The 20,120-nt window shown below is 54.1% G+C and overlaps 2 protein-coding genes across 5 annotated transcripts in view; both read right to left on the reverse strand.

Annotated features, from left to right (window-relative positions):
* Positions 1-4,780, reverse strand: part of HPN (hepsin) — a 17,282-nt gene extending 12,502 nt beyond the window's left edge. The window contains exons 1-2 of one of the 2 annotated variants that reach the window (XM_059666872.1): positions 4,642-4,780; positions 4,020-4,089 (exon numbers count right to left, since the gene is read on the reverse strand). In XM_059666872.1, coding sequence (XP_059522855.1) covers positions 4,020-4,035 — 16 coding nt within the window. In that variant the 5' untranslated portion in view covers positions 4,036-4,089; positions 4,642-4,780. Of the gene's footprint in view, positions 1-4,019; positions 4,119-4,641 lie in introns of both variants that reach the window. The other variant, XM_059666871.1, reaches the window with a different exon arrangement.
* Positions 4,765-18,552, reverse strand: SCN1B (sodium voltage-gated channel beta subunit 1). 3 transcript variants are annotated; one of them, XM_059666875.1, is made up of 6 exons: positions 18,150-18,552; positions 16,401-16,567; positions 15,432-15,672; positions 7,836-7,977; positions 7,277-7,348; positions 4,765-4,788 (listed from the first exon to the last, which is right to left on the reverse strand). In XM_059666875.1, the coding sequence occupies exons 1-5, from the start codon at positions 18,187-18,189 to the stop codon at positions 7,282-7,284; spliced, it is 657 nt and encodes a 218-aa protein (XP_059522858.1). In that variant the 5' UTR covers positions 18,190-18,552; the 3' UTR covers positions 4,765-4,788; positions 7,277-7,281. The 3 variants fall into 3 exon arrangements, with proteins under 3 accessions (XP_059522858.1, XP_059522857.1, XP_059522859.1); XM_059666874.1 differs by lacking the exon at positions 4,765-4,788 and adding an exon at positions 6,556-7,190; XM_059666876.1 differs by lacking the exons at positions 4,765-4,788; positions 18,150-18,552 and adding exons at positions 6,556-7,190; positions 16,705-16,744.
* Between the last annotated feature and the right edge of the window lie 1,568 nt (positions 18,553-20,120).

Here is a 20,120-nt window from a genome sequence, read left to right on the forward strand (position 1 = left end):
ATGCTCAACCACTGAGCCACACAGGCCCAGCCCTAATAAGTGACTTTTGAGCTAAGACCTGAAGGGTGAGGCCAGCCATGCAAAGATCTTAAGGAAGAACACTGGGCAGAGGGAACAGCATAGTCAAAGGCCTTGAGGCAAGAATAAGCATGATCTGTTAGAGGGTAAGAGAGGCCACTGATATGGCCAGAATGGCATGCACTTGGGGGAGACAGTGGGACCAAAGCTGGGGCCAGCCAGGGAGGCCTGGGGCCCGAGGAGAAGATGGCTTTTATTCCTTGTTCAGCAGGGCCCCTGGGGATTAAAAGCCAACCCCTTTGCTAGGCATTTCAGAAGGAACAAAGAGAAAAGGCTGCTGCAAGCCTTCAGCTGGGCCTGGCATGTGCCTGACTGCCCTTGGCATCTGCAAGGCACTCCCAGGGCTACAAGAGGCCCCGTTCTCTCATCTGTGGCACGGTCGTCTGGCCGATAGGCACAGGGCCAGCCAAGCACCCGGAACAGAGCGGGAAGTGGTTGAGGACCTTCCTGGGATGGGCCACTGTCTGGTGTCTTAAGAATGTGAGAGCCCAGCATTCTTGTCAGGCACGAGAGAACACTCCCTCCCTTCAAAGAGGCCAGCTGGCAGACCTCGCCATGTCTCAGGAGGGCCTCCCAGGCCCACTCCCAACTCTGCACCCAAGCATTTTCCTGGTTCTGGTGGGCGTCCTGGTTCCTTTGTTTTTAGCCACGCTCTGCTGTGCCTGCTAAGGCAGGAAGCTGTCACCCATGTCTCCGAGGGCGAGAGGAAGAGACTCCTTCCATGCCCTCTGGTTCAGGGGACTCGAGCAACCCCCAAACAGGTGCCTCTGGCGGACAGGCAGCGCCCTCGCTCTGAGAAAGGGCCATCCTGGTCGTGATGCTATGGGAGCCACAGGCCTTTGAGACCAGTGAGCAGCCCCCCGCCCCCCACCCCCACCCCCCGACTTCACCCAGAGGCTCTGCTCTGCACTCCTGTAGGGGCATCTCCTTCTGCCCCCACTATTTGTCTGTAAAACCCTCACAAGTGATGTCTCTGGCTCCTTGTCTCTGAGACTCCACTCAGCTGACGGCTTCACGTCTCAGTCCCCCTCAGACCCAACTTCAGCTTCCTGAATGGAAGGCCCCTCATTTAAATTCTGGGACACCCAAGGCCTTTCCTTCTCCTTCTCCAACAGTGCCTTCTCCATCTCCTGACCTAGTTATCTCTGAAATCTGGAATTCACAGAGCAGGCCATGGTCTCTCCCCGCGCCCACCTCATGCCTCCTCACTTCCAAGTCTGTCTCACCCGCCTCCACAGCCTCAGTTTCCCTTTTCTGTCCTGGGCTGGGACTCTCCTGCAGATTAGGGTCCTGCAGCCTCTTAGACGTCCCCTCCTGGAATCCTCTAGGCCTTTCACACCTCAGGTCCCACACTGGCCTCCATGTCTCCCCAAATCCCCAGGTCCCGTCTGCGGCCCTCATCCTCAGGCTGCCCCTCCTCTGCAGGACACCTCCCTCCCGTCAGAGCTTGCAGGTCCCCAGCTTGCAGGCCTCCTGAATGTCTCCTGTCCACCTGCTCCTTCCCTGCCCCTGACTCAGGCTCCCCCTCTGGTCCAGCCTCTACATGGAAGCTTGGGGGCTCTTGCTAAATATCAAACCCAACCTGTCGTTACTTTCCCTAGAACTCTCCGTGACTCCCCAATGTTCCACAGGACATAGTCCAAGGCCCTCAGCCCTGTGGCGCCAGCAACCCTAGCACATAAGCACGGCTGTTAGAGATTTGAGAGTTGAACATATATTTCCCCTAACCTGAGAGCCTTTCCAAAAAACAACTGAAACCACAGGACTTACAGATAGCAGTTAGAAAAGAGAAACAATGAATAACAGACAGCGCCATCTTGTGGAGAGACCCAGCACACCCAGGCATCTGCCTGCCCCTCCTCAAAAACAGTGGGAACAGACCTCGGTCCCACTGACACACCTCATCACCCGCTCAGCTCCATTTCAACTTTACTCCCAGGAATACCCAAAGCAGCCATGTGCCACCGCGCCCCCAGCAGTCTGTTACTTGCCGACATTTAGCTAGGCCAGTGGTCGGCAAACTCATTAGTCAACAGAGCCAAATATCAACAGTACAACGATTGAAATTTCTTTTGAGAGCCAAATTTTTTAAACTTAAACTATATAGGTAGGTACATTGTTATTAACTTAATTAGGGTACTCCTAAGGCTTAGGAAGAGCCACACTGAAGGGGCCAAAGAGCCGCATGTGGCTCGCGAGCCGCAGTTTGCCGACCACGGAGCTGGGCTGTTCCCTCTGCCCGGCATACCCTGCTACTCCCGCCTCATCATGAGTGTCAACTCAGATGTCACCTCCTCCAAGGCTGAGTCCCCAGGAGCACCAAGGCCCTGAGTTGGGCCCAACACAAAGGCGAGCAGCCACGGCGGCAGCAATGGCTCCCAACCCGCATGCCAACGCACGGTCCTGTCCTGCAGATCCTCAAGTCTTTGCAACCGTTCGTGAGGAAGGTACCATAGTTATCCCCACCCTGGCTATGGGTGAGGAAAAGAGGCCCAGAGAGGTGCAGCCACCTACCCCCGGTCACCCAGCAAGTAAGCACAGCACCACAACCTTTCAGCATCTGTGTCCACACCCTCCAGCCAGACTGCCCTCAAGACAGGGCCTGAGCTGACTGAGGACGCACTGGAGCCCACTATGCCTCAGTTCTCTCTGTACCCAGACCTGTTCATCCTTCCCAATGTCGTCTGCAAAACAGAGATGGTACCCATGCACACCTCACCAGGTGGTATGACTACTGGAATGCAGGGAGTGCCTCCTCCTGAGCCCCTGGAAGCTTGGCCACCGCTGAATGGTTGGGTCTGAGTGGCTAACTGTACTGAGACCCAAGGAGGCCAGGGATTCACACTGATCATTGCAGACGACACACTCAGCACTTCCTGCACTAAATACTCACACCACCCTTCGAGGTGTGCGTGAGTACCATCTCCATTTTACAGATGAAGAAACTGAGGCCCAGAGAGTTAGGCATACTGCTTGCTCAGGGCCTTAAAGCTAGAAAGCACTACTGCCTAGGACCGAACCCAGCTAGCCTGGTTCCAGGAGGAAGAGCGGGAGTCCGCCCAGCTCGAGGGCGGGGAGGAAGAGCCGCCCCTCCTGGGCCCCCAGCTGGCTCCCACGTGTGGAGAAGGGTGACATATCCAGGCTGTGGGAGCCCTGGCTGGGGGCTGCCAAGAGCCCCTGAGTGCCAGCCACTCGGCAGTGGCTTCTTCCCATCGCCCTGGAGTAGTTTCTCTGCTCTCTCCCCTCTCCTTCTATCCTGCCAGGTCCAAAGTCCCCCCTCTGCCCTTTTGCCCACAATGCCAGGCAGCAGGAGGAATGTCTGAATTGGTGGGGGTCTCAGATCCCTGGGATTCCAAGCCTGCTGACCTGTCATGAGTTTTGGTTAACAGCGTACATCTCACACGCTAAGCCCCCGCCATCATCTGGCTCCCAACCTCACGCCCTGCCCCGCTGCTGTCCCTGCTCCCAACAACCTCATGTGGCATCAGGACCCATGCTTGACCCAGGGGGGAAACTGAAGTCCAGAAAAGTGATGTCACGTGCACAAGATCATACAACAAAAGAGTGGCAGAAGCAGATTCAACCTCAGGCCCAAAGGTTCAACTCCAGAGTCTGTGTCCTTAACCGCCACAGCCAGTCTCCCACCATAGCCCCAAAGGAAGGAGAGGCCCAGAGCCAGCTGAGGAATTGCTGGGAGGTGAGGGGAAACTGAGGCAAGGAGCCGGAAGGTCATGCGGGGTAGCAGGTGGGAAGGTGGTGGCACAGACCCACAGAACATGCGGTTAATAGTTAATCAGGTGAAGGCTTCAGAGGGGGTGGGGATGGGCCCAGGAGGAGTGCTAGAGAGAGGGGGCTCCAAGGGGGTGGAGGGTTGGGAAGAAAGCAAGAGGGAGGGGCGTCAGGCAGAGCTAAAGCTGGGGCTCAGGGAAAGGGGGACTCACCCTCCTTCTCCGCCATGTCACAGCCTCTTGTTAATGATTCCCCGGCTGACCTCCTGGGCCGGGGCAGGACCTGTGGGGAGATGAACGGAAAGGCAGGGCCTGGGGAGCCCAGCCCAGCTCCAGTGCCCCCAGTCCCAGGCGCCCATCCAGGGAGGCTGGAGGACCTGGGCCCTGGCCAGAGCACGCCGTGATCACGGACGCAGATTAGGCTGGGTTCAAGGATGGGGTCAGTGTCTGACCGGTGGCCAGGGAGACACCTTGATATGCAGGCTGGGGGCTCCCATGTCTGAGCCTGGAGGACAGAGGACTGGGGGTCTCAATTCCTAGGCGGAGTGGGGGCCTGAAACCCTGGGCCCTAGGGAAAGATGGTTTGGGGGGCCAGGACTCCGTGGTATGAGGTTGGAGGGGTGGAGGGGCAGGACACCTAGTTCTGAGGGAGAAGGAGGCTGGGGCCCAATCTCTGAATCTGAAGAAGGGGCGCTGTTCCAAGGCCCTTGGAGAGAAGTCAGAGAGCCCCCTCCTGGGGTCCCTGGGAGTCCCTCAATTGGGAGGGGAGCATTGGGCTGGGTGGGAGTGAGGGGACCCTGGCCTGGCGACTGGAACTGAGGGCCCTGGTCCTTACCCTGGGGTCCGGCCGGTGGGGGCGAAGCTGAGAGATGGTGCCAGTTGAGGGTCAGTCTCCAGGCCTGGGCAGGAGCATGGTGGCCCCGCAGCGGCGGCCAGGAGGCAGAGGCAGCGGCGTGGGGCCTGCTAGGCCTGGCTGCCTCACCTGAGGAGGAGGGGGCTGGGCAGGAGGCGGGGAAAGGGGTGTGGAGGGGCGGGCAAAGGGATTGGCAGCGCCAGAGGCCACCTGGCTGGTGGGGCAGGGTTTGCAGGGGCTGGACCAGGGGAGCCCAGCCACCTGCCTCCCTCCAGCCTGAGGGGTGGGCCCAGGGGTGCCAGTCAGGGAGGTGGGAGTAGGGGCCGGTTTGGTCTGGGTACACGGGTTTGGGGAGACAGAGCAGGCTGGGGTTGCTTACGAAGACTAAAGAATGGGGATATGAATTAGAGGGAATCAGACAGAGTGCCCCAACTGCCCTGCTCCTTCTCCTGCCTCCTGCCCGGCCCCCGCCCTACCCCAGCTCAGGCCTAACTCTGTCCCTGTCCACCCCGGCCCCTTGCAACACCCCCTGTCCAGCTCCTGAACAAGGTAGTCCCTGTCCCTGCCCCAGTTCCAGGCCCTGCCCCAGACCCCTCCCCGGACTCCTCCCCCGCCCCAACTCTTGCTCCAGCCTCTGACCCTTCCCAAGTCCCCTGACCAGCCTGTCTGCTTTGCCCTGCTTATACATACCCCCCCCCCCCCAGCCTCCTCCCCCAGCTGCTTTCCTACAAGTCACGGGGGCTGGTTTGCTTTGGCAGCCTCTCTGCTGCCTGCAGCAATGACCTCTGGAGCCTGTAGAGTCCTAGGTAGGGGGAAGGGGGCTTGGCCCGGAAAAGGCAGCACTGAGTGCTGAGGCCCAAGCCAAGTGGCCGGAAGTGACCAATGGCAAATACACACTGTCACACTAGTGGTCAAGAGTGACCCACGTCATACCCCAGGTCCAGATAAACAGCCAGACACCTGACTGTGGACAGCCACATAAACACAGGCCACAGCTCCCACCCGGCGAGGCTGTCCTCGCACAATCAGACGCACCTGCTCACCCCACTCAGCCACCGCCTCCCACAGGGGACACACTAGTGCAGACTTGGTGCTGCTCAGCCCCTCGTCTCCCTCCCCTCTCTCTCCCTCCCCCTCTCCACCTCCACCACTCCAGAGAGACCCACACTGCTGAGGAATGGGTGAAGAATGAAATGGAGTCACTAGAGTCGGGCTGTGAAATGTCTAAAGTCAGTCAGGTTAAGGTCTAAGGAAACAATTCTATTTTTGCTTTGACTACACTTGGAACTAGAACTTTTGAACTTTTGAGCTGTGCATCAATGGCTGGAGATAGAAACCCTATAACCGCCCTCTGAAGAACTTAGGGAAGACTGTTCATGTACCCAGACCCCTGACATCTGATCACAACTTCAGATCCATTCAGAAGCCAAGAATGCAGAACTGATTTCCCCCCTCAAGAATGTACTTTTTACTATAAGAACTCCCAATTTTCATCTCTTCTTGGGAACATGCTGGGTATTACACGATAGTTTGTTTGCAAACCCCAAGACCCTTGAATACTTCGCCGCTTTTAATTTTAACAAAGCCTCCTGATTCATTTATGCTGAATGAACCAGGACCGCCCCGCTGCCTCCTTGGCTCCCTCTCAGGCCCCCCCCCCCCGACTCATGGTGACTGCCGAGCTCATGACACCCCGAGTCCCACATTAATCAAGCACTAAGTGGCTGCACTTGCTGGGCTCCAGGCAGGCGCTGCGCCTGAGACACTGCACCCACCTGCTCCTTCCCCGTCCTTTTCCCTGAATGTGTGGGGAGGGCAGGTCCCAGGGAAAACGGAGGCTCTTGGATTTGGGGGTGGGGTGTAGAGGGCGACTGGGTTCACGAGAGAGACTAGAAATCAAGTCCAAGAATCTTTATTTCACGAACAAAACTACTTGTGTAAAGAGAGACGAGGCTGTCTGGACCACTTTCTAAGTGGCCACAATCCAAGGCTGGTGAGAGAGGGTGGGCTGGGCAAGAGTGCATCACAGGAGAGGAGACCCCAGGTCCAGCCAGAGGAAGCAGGAGGGGAAAAGTCGGTGAGGGCTGAAGAGGGTTCCAGAACCCCCTGCGCAAAACTGTTCCGGCCTTCACGACCCTGCTGGGCAGGGAGGGGCTGGGCCCCACAGTGCGTGTCTGAGCGGCCAATGTGTGCAAATCAGCAAGAAGGAGGGGTGCGGAGCCGCTGCCCCCCTCACCGCCCCCCCCCCCCAAAAAAAACAGGCAGCAGAAGCAGGGGCGGCAGCGGCGGTATTGCTGTAGCCATCATGCATGGCGAGAGTGGGCAAGTGGGCGGAGGAAGAAGGCTGGATTAGGGTGTGAGCTAAGCCACCTGCCCCCCCCAGCAGCTCCGCTGGCAGGACTCTGAGGCTGTGAGGGCCCAGGAATGGCCAGCCCCCATCGGGGCAGGCTCTGCCCGGAAGCTCCCCACTGGGGCTGGCTCTGCCCGGAAGCTCCCCACTGGGGCTGGCTCTGCCTTGAGGAGCCCAGGGCCTAAAGGTGAGGGAGAAACAGGATCAGGGACCTAGCGAACTGACCCCTCCCAGACTTACCAGCCCCTGCCCACACAGCCACCTTACCAGGGCTATTCGGCCACCTGGACCCCCGTGCAGTTCTCTTTGCTTTCTGAGGTGATGGCCAGGTATTCCGAACTGTGGGAGCAAAGGCCAGGTGGACAGTGACCCCCTCATCAGGCTGGCCCACCGCCAGGAGACTGGGGAGGGTTTGGTCTCTGCCCCAGGAGCACAGGGCTCCGGGGTTAGAGAAAGGAGGGGCGACAGGCTGGACTCCTAGTGACCCAGAAGAAGTCCAGGCTGGAGTCTGGAGTCCTGAGTCTGAGGCAGGAGAGGGCTGGGGGCTCAAACTCCTGGGTCCTGGGGAAGAAAGAGGCTGGGGCCTGGACTCCTATATCTTTGGGGGACAGTATGCTGGGCCTGAACCCTGAGTCCTAAAAGAAGTGGGGCTGAGAGTATGAGAGAGGAGGGTGCTGGGACCTTCTCCCGTCTCTGATAACAACTGTCCCCCTCTAGGGACAACTGGCAGATGGTGCCCGGGGTTGCTCCCCTCCCCTCCCCACTTAACTCCTGCTCCCCTCTGGGTGTCCTGGGTGCCTCCCCCCTCCTCACTGACCCCACTTACGCATTTTCTTGCGCAGCAGCCTCTGTGGCAGCAGCGATCTTCTTGTAACAATAAACCATCTCAGCCACAAGCCATATGGTTAACACCACGATGAGCACATACATCATGATCTCAGACACGATGGACGCCATGTCTCTGTTGGCTGCAGGGGCCAGGCAGGATGAAGTGGCAGCTGAGGCCAGGCTCAGGAGGCATGACCGCCTGAGTTCCTCAAGCTTGTGTGCCAGCTGGGACAGTGGCTCGACCTCCCTGGGCCTGGTCTGCACATGGCAATGTGGGGCTTCCCTAGTGTCATCACTGTTACTGTGGTTCGCCACCAGCTGTGATGGGCTGCAGGATCACCTCATCCTGCCTTCCTGTGTAACTTGAAGGTGCATCTGTGTCAGTCAGGTGGCTGGAGGTGCCCAAGAGCTAAAGCTCTGCAACCAGAAGGCTCGGGTTTAAATGCAGGCTCTGCCACTTGCCCGCTGTGTGACCTTGGCAAGTGCCTCAACCTCTCTGGGTCTCAGTTTCCCCATCTGTAAAAAGTTGATCATCCTATCTCCTTCGTGAGAGTGATGCAGAATTAAAAAGGCTTTAAAAAGTCGTAGACTAGTGCTTGACATGTAGATGTCAATAAATGTGTTCTATTATTAATATTATTACTGTTATTATTGGGGCAGTACAGCATAGTACTTAAGAGCAGGGGCTCTAGGGCCAGACTGTCAGGGCTTTGCCTCTTAGTAGCTGTGTGACCTTAGGCAAGTGACTCTCCCCCTCTGGGCCTTGATTCCCTGTAAAATGAGGGCGATAATTCTCATGCCTTCTCACAGGGTTGCTGGGAAGAGAAAATGGCAGTCAACATCCCTCAGGTGCTTGGCTGCACTCACAGACACACTGTCTAAGCACTGGCTACTGCGCTGTTTCCGGAAACCCTCTGTCCTTCCACAGCACTGGCTCCTTTCATCGGGCCTAAATTTAAACTGTAACAGGAGTGCGCTTAGCCAGGGGACCAGAGTTGAAGGCCACTGTGGCATCCTGGGCCAGATTCCGCAGGTGTCTGCATCCCCAGCCCCTCCTCTGGCTGGCCAGGATCTCATCTTCCCCCCACTGGGCCCATGTGGTCTTCCTCCCTGTCAGTGCGCACTTCCTGCTGCTCACCCGCGCAGATGGCACTGATGCTTTCTGGGCCAGAGCGAGGGAGGGTACAGGGCCGGATGCTTCTCCCCTACTTCCCCACAGGAGGAGGTGGGGACAGGGTTTCACACTTCATTCATTCATTCATTCATTCACTCAAAGGATCTCATGAATGCATCTCATGCAGTGAATATGTGCTCTCAGCCAGGCTCTGTGCTTTGGCCTTCATCTGAGCATCTCCCTGACTCTTCAAAACAACCCCAAAGGTAGAGACAGTTCCAGTTTCCCATGTCAACTGACCTCAGGAAGCACACTGAGTTGATTGATATATGTTCAATACAGCTCATATCACCAGAATTCTCAACCCTGCTCCAGGAACTCAATGCCCAAGTGGATTTAAGTAATTTTGTACCTCCTGCTCTTCCAATCTGATGAGGACAGTGACAGACACTGCTCTATAGCTCATTTTCCAGACAAGGATACTGGGGCCTAGAGAGGGGACGGTGCTGAGCAAGAATGCACAGCCAGGGCTGGACTCGGCGCCAGGATTCAACCCCGACTATAACTGACTGCAGGGTCTGAGCTCCCATCTGCTCTGTAAAGCTTCCACAGCCAAAGAAAGACTTGGTAATAGCTGCTGTACAGAGCGTGCCGTCTCCATCGACCCGCGCAGACATCTCAGGTGGAGGACCATCGTTCTCCCTCGCTACAGATGAGAAAGTGAGGCACAGGGTCACAGAGAAGCTCAGAGGCACCTTCTCTGGGGAGATCTTTGATATCTTCAAAAACCCCAAATCTTACAGGCCGGACTGCTCAGCAGCCTCAAACACTGCCCTACCTCGAGACATTCTTCACTCCTACTGGGCACATCTGAGGAAAGAGTGAGGAAATCAACTGAAATCACTGTGCTCAAGCTGCTCAATTACTAAAACCAAGTAGGTGGAGGCAGAGGAAATGATTCTACTCCTGATTCAGCTAGTCTAGAAACGTAAACTTTTGATCTAATGCTCACGTGTCCAGACCTACTACATCCATTATCCAGACCACTAGACACCTGGGAAATCACATCTCGGGCTAATCCAGAGGCTTAGAAGGTAGGACTGATTTTTCTCATGAATGCACTTCTTACTGTGAGAGCTCTTAGCTTTTCTTTCTTCTTCAGAACACTCTGAGTATTGTCTAGTTGTGTTTCCAGTTTGCAAACCTGAAGACTTTTAAATAAACTTGATCATTTATTTCTAGCCAAAGACTCCTGATTCACTTACACTTGGCTGAGCTATCCAAATAGAATTAGCCCTCTTCTCCCATCTGCCAGCCTCACTCCCCGTGGGGGCCGCAGATGCCTCCTACCAGCTTCTGTACCTCTGCCAAGCCAGTGAAGGTCTCACCACCAACACCCACTGCCCCTCCTTTAGAAATGACTCAGTTCATTCCTTAGCAGTTATTACCAGGAAGCAACGTAGGCTGATAGGTAATGTTGAAACTGCAGGAAGAGAGTAACTAAAATAAAAAAGAATATGACCCAGCCAGTGTGGCTCAGTGGTTGAGCATCGACCTAGGAACCAGAAGGCCATGGTTTGATTCCCGGTCAGGGCACATCCCAGGTTGTGGGCATGATCCCCAACAGGGGGCGTGCAGGAGACAGCTGATCAATGATTCTCTCTCATTATTGATGTTTCTATCTCTTTCTCTCCCTTCCCCTCTAAAACCAATAAAAATATATTTTAGAAAAAGACTAAACTAACATGAAACTTTCAACAGTTTCTACACACAGACACCAAAATAAATAAATAAATAAATAAAGGATATGGCATGGCCAACAATGCTAATAATACAATAATATTATGGGTAGTAAAATACTATTATGTGATGAGTAAGGTTAAAAATACTACAATATGCCCTAGCTGGTTTGGCTCAGTGGATAGAGTGTTGGCCTGTGGACTGAAGTGTCCTGGGTTCGATTCTGGTCAAGGGCACATACCTCAGTTGCAGGCTCAATCCCTGGCCCTGGTCAGGATGCAGGAGGCAACCAATCGATGTGTCTCACATTGATGTTTCTCACATTGATGTTTCTCTCTCTGTCTCTCCCTCTCCCTTCCACTCTCTCTAAAAAAAAAAAAAAAAAAATCAATGGAAAATATCCTCTGCTGAGGATTAACAAAAAATTTAAAAATTACTACAATATGGTGGGTGATGAATATATTATAACAAGTAAAATTTTTGAATACTACAATATGATTGATATTTTAAAATACTACAGCATGGTAGGGAATGATAAAAATATGATAGTATCTACTTATATAAAAACCATGGGTGGCGTTCATCAGGTCCAGAGGAACCACCGCAACCAAGCGGAAGGAAGTCAGTCCTGCAGGGGTTATCTTGGCAACGGCTGCGCCCTCCCCCAAGCTGTTTGTTTCCTGGAGCTGTTTCCCGGAGCTGTTTCCTGTAAGGGTGGGGTTTGAGGCAGGAACCTGCCCTCTGAGTGTGGAGGCAGATCTTTCTATAGTGTGCCAGGTGCCAGCATGGCCAGGGGTGAACCTGAGTGGGGGCGGCTGAAAGGCTTAGAAAAGACAGACAAGAGAATGAAAGCCGGGTTTTGGTGGGACGCTGCTTCTCTGAGAGACAGCAACCATGCCCACAGCCATGCCTTTATTTTATAGCAGATGCCACGAGACAAAGTAAGGGCGTGACCAAGATGTTTACAACATTCTCCTGGGTTTCAATCCTACTCAACTACATGCACCTGAACTCTATCAAGCCCACATCACTCAGACACGTGGGGCCACACGTTCGGACCATAGGTTCAAGCTTACAACTACAGCTGTTGGCTATAATTGTGTTGGGAGGGCCCTGCCCTCCAAGCTGGAACTTGCACGTGGCAATGAGAGGACTGTGCCCTCTCATCAGTCCAAGGCTTGAACCTGTCCAAAACACTGTAGCAGCTCCCCACAATAAAGTTTTAATTCTGTTTCTTTGTTACTAATGTTGTGGCCTCACCCCATAACAAAGAAACAATTTCCAGAGGATGAGGCCCAGGAATAAGGATTTTAAAAAAGATTCCCAGGTGATTCTAATGTGCAGCCCAGGTTGAGAACCGCTGCTCTAGATAATATTAAACATATATCTAAACGTGCAATTCTTTGTCCAAAAAAGGATCATGTTCAAAAATTAAATGAGCCGAAACCGGTTTGGCTCGGTGGATAGAGCGTCAGCCTGCGGACTGGGGGGTCCCGGGTTCGATTCCGGTCAAGGGCATGTACCTGCATTGCGGGCACATCCCCGGTGGGGGATGTGCAGGAGGCAGCTGATCGATGTTTCTCTCTCATCGATGTTTCTAACTCTCTCTATCTCTTTCCCTTCATCTCTGAAAAATCAATAAAATATATTTAAAAAAAATTAAATGAAATTTTGGATATACACAATGGAGATTTTCACACATATCTGAGTGATGATTCCATTGATTCCACAGATGATGCTGAAAAGGAAAAATTTCCCATCGAATTTCTTAATAGTATTACTTTTTCGGGAATGCTGTGTCATAAATTAAAATTGAAAGTGGGTGCAATCATCATGCTATTGAGAAATCTCAATAGTAAATGGGGTCTTTGTAATGGTACCAGATTTATTATCAAAAGATTATGACCTAAGACTATTGAAGCTGAAGTATTAACAGGATCTGCAGAGGGAGAGGCTGTTCTGATTCCAAGAATTAATTTGTCCCCATCTGACACTGGCCTCCCATTTAAATTGATTCGACGACGGTTTCCCGTGATGCCAGCATTTGTGATATTTGTGATAACTATTGATAAATCACAAGAACAAACTCTAGACAAAGTAGGCATATTCCTACCTGAACCCGTTTTTGCACATGGTCAGTTATATGTTGCTTTCTCTCGAGTTTGAAGAGCATGTGATGTTACAGTTAAAGTTCTAAGTCCTTCATCACAAGGGAAATTAGTCAAGCACTCTGAAAGTGTTTTCACTCTTACTGTGGTGTACAGGGAGATATTAGAATAAGTTTAATTACTCTATCAGTCATTGTTTGCATCACTTGTTTTTATATCATGTTTTTGTTGTTTTCATATCATGTTTTTGTCGTTTTTATATCATGCCTCTGTTATATCCTTGTTACTGTTTATTTATTAATAAATTTATATATTATTTTCATATACATTTTACTAATTTCCTTTCATCTCTCACACTTCTATTATAGAGAAAGGGCAAATAGCAATATTAAAATATCTCCACTAATTAATTCCCTTTTTTAAAAAAATATATTTTATTGATTTTTTACAGAGAGGAAGGGAGAGGGATAGAGAGTTAGAAACATCGATGAGAGAGAAACATCAGTCAGCTGCCTCCTGCACACTCCCACTGGGGATGTGCCCGCAAGCAAGGTACATGCCCTTGACTGGAATCGAACCTGGGACCCTTGAGTCTGCAGGTTGATGCTCTATCCACTGAGCCAAACCAGTGAAGGCAATTAATTCCCTTTTAATGTGCACGAATTTTGTGCACCGGGCTACTAGTGGTAGATAATGTTAAAAATACTTTAGTGTGATGGATTATGATAAAAAAAATACTGTTGTATGCTAGGTAATGTTAAAATAGTATAGTATAGAGTATAATATCAAACACTGTAATATAGTGGGTGACGCTAAAAGCCAATACTATAATAGAGTAGATAAAAAACACTAGAGAATGGGGGGGGGCAATGCTGAAACCATAGGCTCTGCGAACACAACATAAAGAGCTCTCTATTATGATAGATGTTGTTAAGAACATAGAGTCTGAGAGTAGAGCAATATGGTAGATAATGTTAAAAAAGAGAGACCTTACTGATCCACGGGTGTGCTTGAGCCCAGCCTCCACCAGGAAGATGAGGGCGGCAGCCTGAGCCAGGCAAGACCACAGATGGAAAGAACCACGTGCCTGACGGGATCATGGCACCTTCCTGCCCTCCGGACTCTCATCTCAGCATTGATTCCAGAGACAGGATTGACACAGATTATAAGACACAGTATGTGGGGGCATCTTTGTCACAGCCACTCCACTTTCTCCACACTCATGCAGGCAGGGCCCCATCTTCTGTGTGAGTGGCTGCCCACCCAGCATGTTGTCCTACACCAAAGAGTTGCTCAGACATGTCTCCTGCATTGAATTCTGCTAGATCACTTTGGGGTGTGTGTGTGTGTGTGTGTGTGTGTGTGTGTAATATATTTTTATTGATTTTAGCGAGGAAGGGAGATAGATAGAAACATCGACTGGCTGCTTCCTGCACCCCCCTACTGGGGATTGAGTCCGAAACCCAGGCATGTGCCCTGACCAGAAATCAAACCGTGATCTCCTGGTTCATGGGCCGATGCTCAGCCACTGAACCACACCAGCAGGGCTGCTAGATCACTGTGAAGACAGTGGGTCAAGCCAAAGCAGAAACGGCAGTCACAGAGGCTTGGTTGGCTTCCAGTTCAGGTCCCAGCCCCATGACCTTGGCCATGAAATCTTACCTCCCTGAGCCTGGGCTTCCCCAATCTGTAAGAGCCCCAGCCCAGAGGGTCTGCATCTACATGAGGTGCTGAGGCCTGTCTTGGGGAAAGGAAGGACGATCACATTGCCCATGATGGTATGTGTGTGCTGCGGGCCCCAAGGGACATCTTTGCCACAGCTTTTTGGTGGTCCAAGGTCTGGGGTATCTCCCCGACTCTCTAAGCCGATATGGCTCAGAGGGCCCTGGAAAATTCCAACTTACATCCTTCAGAATATGGTTCAGAGAAGGGATCCAAGGCAACTGAGGGCAAAATGATGAAACGGTTCAAAAACATCTTAGATCCTACTACCCAGGGTGGCCTCAGACCTGCAGCACCAGTCTTGTCTGAGCGCTTTTCAGAAATGGTCCCTGGGCCCAGCAGGTCTGCTGGGTCTGGATTCACACATTGGCAAGACTCCTGGAGGGCTGTGTGCAGAATTGGAGGAGCACTACTCTAGGTGATGCACTCATATCTCATCCCCCATGGTGACAAGGGAAGGCGGTTCTCAGGCTATTTGACAAGCCGAACTGCCACCATCGCCCCACATACAGGCATGCCAGCAGCTGACACCCAGCATATCACTCAATCCTCACAACCTCCCTGGAACATAGGAATGTTTCAAACAACATCCTGAAAGGTAGATATCATTACTGTCCTGTTTCCTACAGAACAAACCCTTCAGCTCAGAGACAGAAAGACACCTGCCAGAGGTCACACAGCACAGACAGCAAAGGTCCCACACCCAGAACTTCCATGGGAGAGGCCTTCTGTGACATCTCCATGAATTGAAGGGAAATGGAGGCCAAAGTTGGGGTTGGGGAAAGAGGTGCTGTTCCCCCTGCTGCCGGAGGCAGTTGGCTGGCCCAGAATGCAGCCCGCCTGTCCCATACCTGCCATCTGTCCCTCCATCTGGCTGGCAGTGGGGGGAGACAGGCAGGGCCTGACTCACCTTTGTCCACCACCTCCAAGTGGATCTTCTTGACGACGGTGGTGTTGTGCTCATAGTTCTCAAAGAAGAGCAGGCGGTAGACATGGCACTCGTAGTCACCTGAGTGGTTGTAGGTGACATTTGTGATGAAGATGGACAGGTCCTGCAGGTCCCTGGTGCCCCGACTGCCGTTCCACACCACACGGCCCTCAAAGCGCTCGTCCTCCTCCAGCTGCAGCACCTCGTTCTCATAGCGCAGGATCTACAGGCAGCGGTGGGGTCACTGCCTGGGCTCATGTCCCCCACCTAGACCTCTACTCTGTCCTTTGCCTGGACACACAGACAGACATATGGATACACACATGGGCTCAGGCAGGGAGGGCACAGCGGGGCTGGGGTCATGCCTGGGTCTGCCTCAGACCCTGATTGTGCCCCTAGTCCTGAGACACACACTCACACGCATTCCCCATCACTCCCCCAGCCACTATTCGTTCCTACAATTCCCCCCGGTCTCCAGACATCCGCCTCACTCTCGGACAGAGGCAGCCTGACCCCGCTGCTGTAGACCCTAATTCTCCAGTGGACCCTAAAAGTGTACGGCGCCTCCTCAGCTGTAATTCAAAGCACACATCGTGTAAAGGAGGTCAAAACGTTCTGCTTCTCCTCTATGACGGCCACCCAAAACATTTTGCTGGTACAAAATAATTCCACTGTGCCAACCATGGGCCAGGTGCATCAACTCGGTCAGTCCTCACACAGACTACGAGCCGAACACCATGACCGCCCTATCTTTTCAGAGGAGAAAACGGAGGCTCAGACAGGCTCAGTGATCTCCCCAAGGTCACCAGCTGGTCAGTGGTGGAGCTGGAACTTGAATCCAGGTCATCAAGAATAGCACATTATTGAAAGCAAACAATCAGCCCCTCAATCCTGCCCCCACTCAGACACCTACGCTCACCCTCCCACACCCCGGGCCGGGCTCCCACACACCTTGACAAACTCCTCAGTGCCCTTCTGGCGGAAGGTCCACTCAGTGAAGGTCTCAGCGGTGGTTTCGCTGCGGCGCTTGCAAGAGATGCACAGAATTTTGAAGGTCTCCCCGTACACAGCCTCCGTCTCCGAGTCTACCTCCACACAGCCCGCCCAGGCTGAGGATACTGTGGGGACAGCAGGGGCTCCTATCACCCTAGGCCATGCGAGGCTCGCGGGTTGTTGGCCCCTCGGAAACCATCTGTTTCCCCTCAGAAATGATGATGAATGGACAGAGCCGACACAGCCTGGCTCTGCCACTTACTGTGTGCTCTTGGCAAGTCACCCATCTTCTCTGAGCCTCAGTTTTCCTCTGTGAATGGTGAGGGAAGCAATCGTCTCTGCTTCTGGAGTTTGCTAAGCAGATTCCGTAAGTTAGGTAACACCCCAAAGGGGGGGGGGTGGCACACAGCAGGGGGCTGGCACACAGGAGGCCCCAATCAATGGGGCTGTTACTGTGCTCAGTAACTCTGAGTATGTGCTGCCCAAGTACCCCTTCTTCAGAAGGCCACTTGTCTGAGGTACTGCGACATCTCAGTGGCGGGTCTGCAATTCCAGCTGGGTTAGAAGTTCAAGGTGGCAGTCATTTCCACCATTATTGCTCCGCAAAACCAGCCAGCTCCAGAGAAGGCTGGGAAAAGGCAAGGCCTCAAAGGGAGAGGTGGGCCCTAGAAGTAGGGAAGACCCACACTCCATTCCTAATCCCCAGTCCCACGAGTTTCTGTATCATTCACCCCCTCCCCAACAGCTCCTGCCTCCGTCCTCAGGCTCCCACCTCCTATCAGCTTCTCCAAACTCACCAAGCTCTTTCCTGCCTCAGAGCCTTTGCACTTCCAGCGGATTCCAGTTCCTTTGGGTCCCTCCTCCACATTCTTACCTGCTACCTCCTTCCGCCCCCCCCCCCCCACCCCCAGGTCACTAACTAATGCTGTGCCTCCAGCTCTGGGTCTTTCTCTTTGTCTCTTCCTCTATTATTCTTGTCCCCTTACTCTGCTGTCCCTTTCCACATTCCTGAATAACTGTCTCTGATTCCCCCACCTCTCTCTAGGCGTTTTTCTGGAGGTCCCACCACTTCTGTTCGCTCTCCCGCGCTCTTTCCACCTTTCCCTGTCCCTTTTAAAGCTCCATTCTTCCCCGTGTCTCCATCTCTTTCTGCCTCTTTTAATTTGCTCTCTCTGCAGCTCAGATGAACTCTCCTCAATCTCTTTCTCTGTCAAACTCTGCATCTCTCTCGTCTCTGCCCCTTTACTTCCATCTCCCGTCTCCCAGTGGAGCACTCCAGAGTACTCCGGGTCCTTCTGCGTCTTTCGCCCCTTCCCTCTCCTGTCACTATCTCTTTCAGCCTCTCCATCTCTCTAGCCTCAGTCTCCGGGCGCCGCCTCCTCCCCCACCCCTAGCCCCCCCTGCGGCGTGGGTGTCACATTGCAGCCCGCGGGGCTCCGGGAGCAGCTGACTCCACGTTTCCTCGCCCCCAGCTGGGCACCCGAAGCCGCGAAGCCGTGCCAGCGGGACCCCGCGGTCTCTGGCCCACCCGCAACTTCACCCTCCCCCCCAAGCCCCGCGCCCGGCGCGCACAACTTCTGAGGGACTCAGCCAGGCCGGGGGATGGGCGGAAGCGGCCCTCGCCCCACTCTCCGGGGTCCCGAGCGCGACCCCGCCGCCTGGCCGTGCCCCGCTGTGTCCCTCGCCGCGCGCCCCCCGTCCACTTACTCAGCGCCGTGCCGACCACGAAAGCCAGCAGTGTCCTCATGACTGCGCTGCGCCCCTCTCCCGGGCCGCCGGTATTAATAGCGGGGCGAGAGGCGCTGGGCCCGGCGGCCGTTAGAATGTCCCCGGGAGCGCGCGGGCGCAGCAGCTGCGGCTCTGGAACCAGCCAGGTGGGGGAAGGAGGGGGGGCGCGGCCCCCCCGCTCCGGTTACCGCCGGGGGCCCAGCCCCGGGGCCCGGCGTCCGGGCATCCCCGCCGTGCGGGTGGCTGCTGTTGGTCAGGCTGCTGCGCTGGCGCGCGCAGCCGGGCGCATCCGCCAGATGCCCGGACCCAGGCCCCTTTAGGCTTGGGCGCGGGCCCCGCTTTCCTGCGCACTGCAGCCGCGGCGGCCTGCGAGGGAGGAGGGAGAGGGAGGGGGCGGGATGAATCACCGCGGGGGGGGGGGGGGAGGGCGCGGCAGCCAAGCCTTTGCCGCAGCGGCCCGGGAGGCGCCCGCTCCACCGGCCTCTCCGGATGGCTCAGGGACCACGGCTTCTGGGCAAGGGCGCATGGTCTGGGTGTCCGGCCCCTTAAGATGCTGGGAACCCCCAGCATCAGAGTCTGGGAAAGGTCACCCCCAGAATCACAAGGGGGCTGGGAGGGCAGTTTGGGGGCAGGGCTTAAGATTTCAAATTATAGAGCTCATCCTCATGGGATCAAGAGCGTCTTGCTGGACCACCAAGTGATCCCTGCATCAGGGCAGGGCATGAGGAGGTGTCAGGCTAGGACCACCTGTAATAATACTCCAGACCCCTCCCAAACAGGAGGAACACCCTGGATCCAAACCAGAGGACACCCTGGGAGGTTGGGGTGCTATCTTTCAGGAGGATGCCCCCTCCTTTGTCTCTGACATCATCTTGTATTCCTCTCTCTCCCATGCCTAAGCTGGCTGCCCAGGTCCCTGCTGTTTCCAACACACCAAGCTCATTTCCACCTCAGAGCCCTTGCCCTTGCCCCTCTGTCTGCCTGGACCACTCTTCGCCCAAGTATCCACAAGGCTCATCACACCAGCTCCTCCTACGGCTCTTGGCTTCAATGTCACCTTCGTCAGGTTTCTGTCCATTCCAGGGAAACTGCCTCCCCCTTCCTTACTTGACCTCCTTTACTTGTTACAATTTTCCCCTCACAGCAGTTGTCACCAGACATTGTCCTCTTCCTGTATATAGTTTCTCTGTTCACCGTGTGTCACTCCAATCCTGGAATATATATCCCCAGGGTGAGGACATTGTCCTGTGCACCTGTCCCCAGCACCCTGAACTGTGCCAGGCACAATGTAGGTGCTTGATAAATATTTGTCAAGTGAATAAGTAAGTGCCAATGCCAGAGTCCTTCTGATATGCGGAATCCATTTCTAACCCCTAAACATGTGCAGCAAGTTCTATTATTAGCCCCATTTCAGGAAGAGGAAACTGAGGCTGAGTCACTCCCTCGGCTAGGGCCATGCCCCTGGCCTCAGGTAGATCTGGAATCCTGCCCAATGATGGCAGGTGGCCTGTCTTGTCAGTAAGTTCTGCCAAATGGAGAGGATAGGCTGTCAGACTCTGGTGGGGGTGAGACTTCTGATTGGGGGATGTGGGGGTCACTGTTCAGGTCCTGGCCACCAGTTCAGGGGTGGGGGGGAAAGGTCCCAGAAACCCCCTGGCCTAGCCCTGCTGGCCAAGAGGAACCAGGGTGTGGGGCAGACCTGTGGCAGAGGGACAGGAAGCCAGGGACATCGGACACTTCTGTGGTCTGGGCCTCTGTGCCAGCATTTACTTCCTGGGTTGTGAAATTCCCCTACAGAAAATAACCTTCTTGCTATTCTGAGTTTTCCCTCTGGCAGGGGTGGTAGGCAGAGGCACAATGAGGACAGGTCTTAGGCCTGGGACATGGGTACCTACTGACAAATGTTCCCTGAGCACCTGCTATGGGCTTGGTGCTGCTCTATGCACTTAC

Source organism: Myotis daubentonii, chromosome 15 (assembly GCF_963259705.1).
Source record: "Myotis daubentonii chromosome 15, mMyoDau2.1, whole genome shotgun sequence".
NCBI classification, from domain to species: Eukaryota; Metazoa; Chordata; class Mammalia; order Chiroptera; family Vespertilionidae; genus Myotis; species Myotis daubentonii.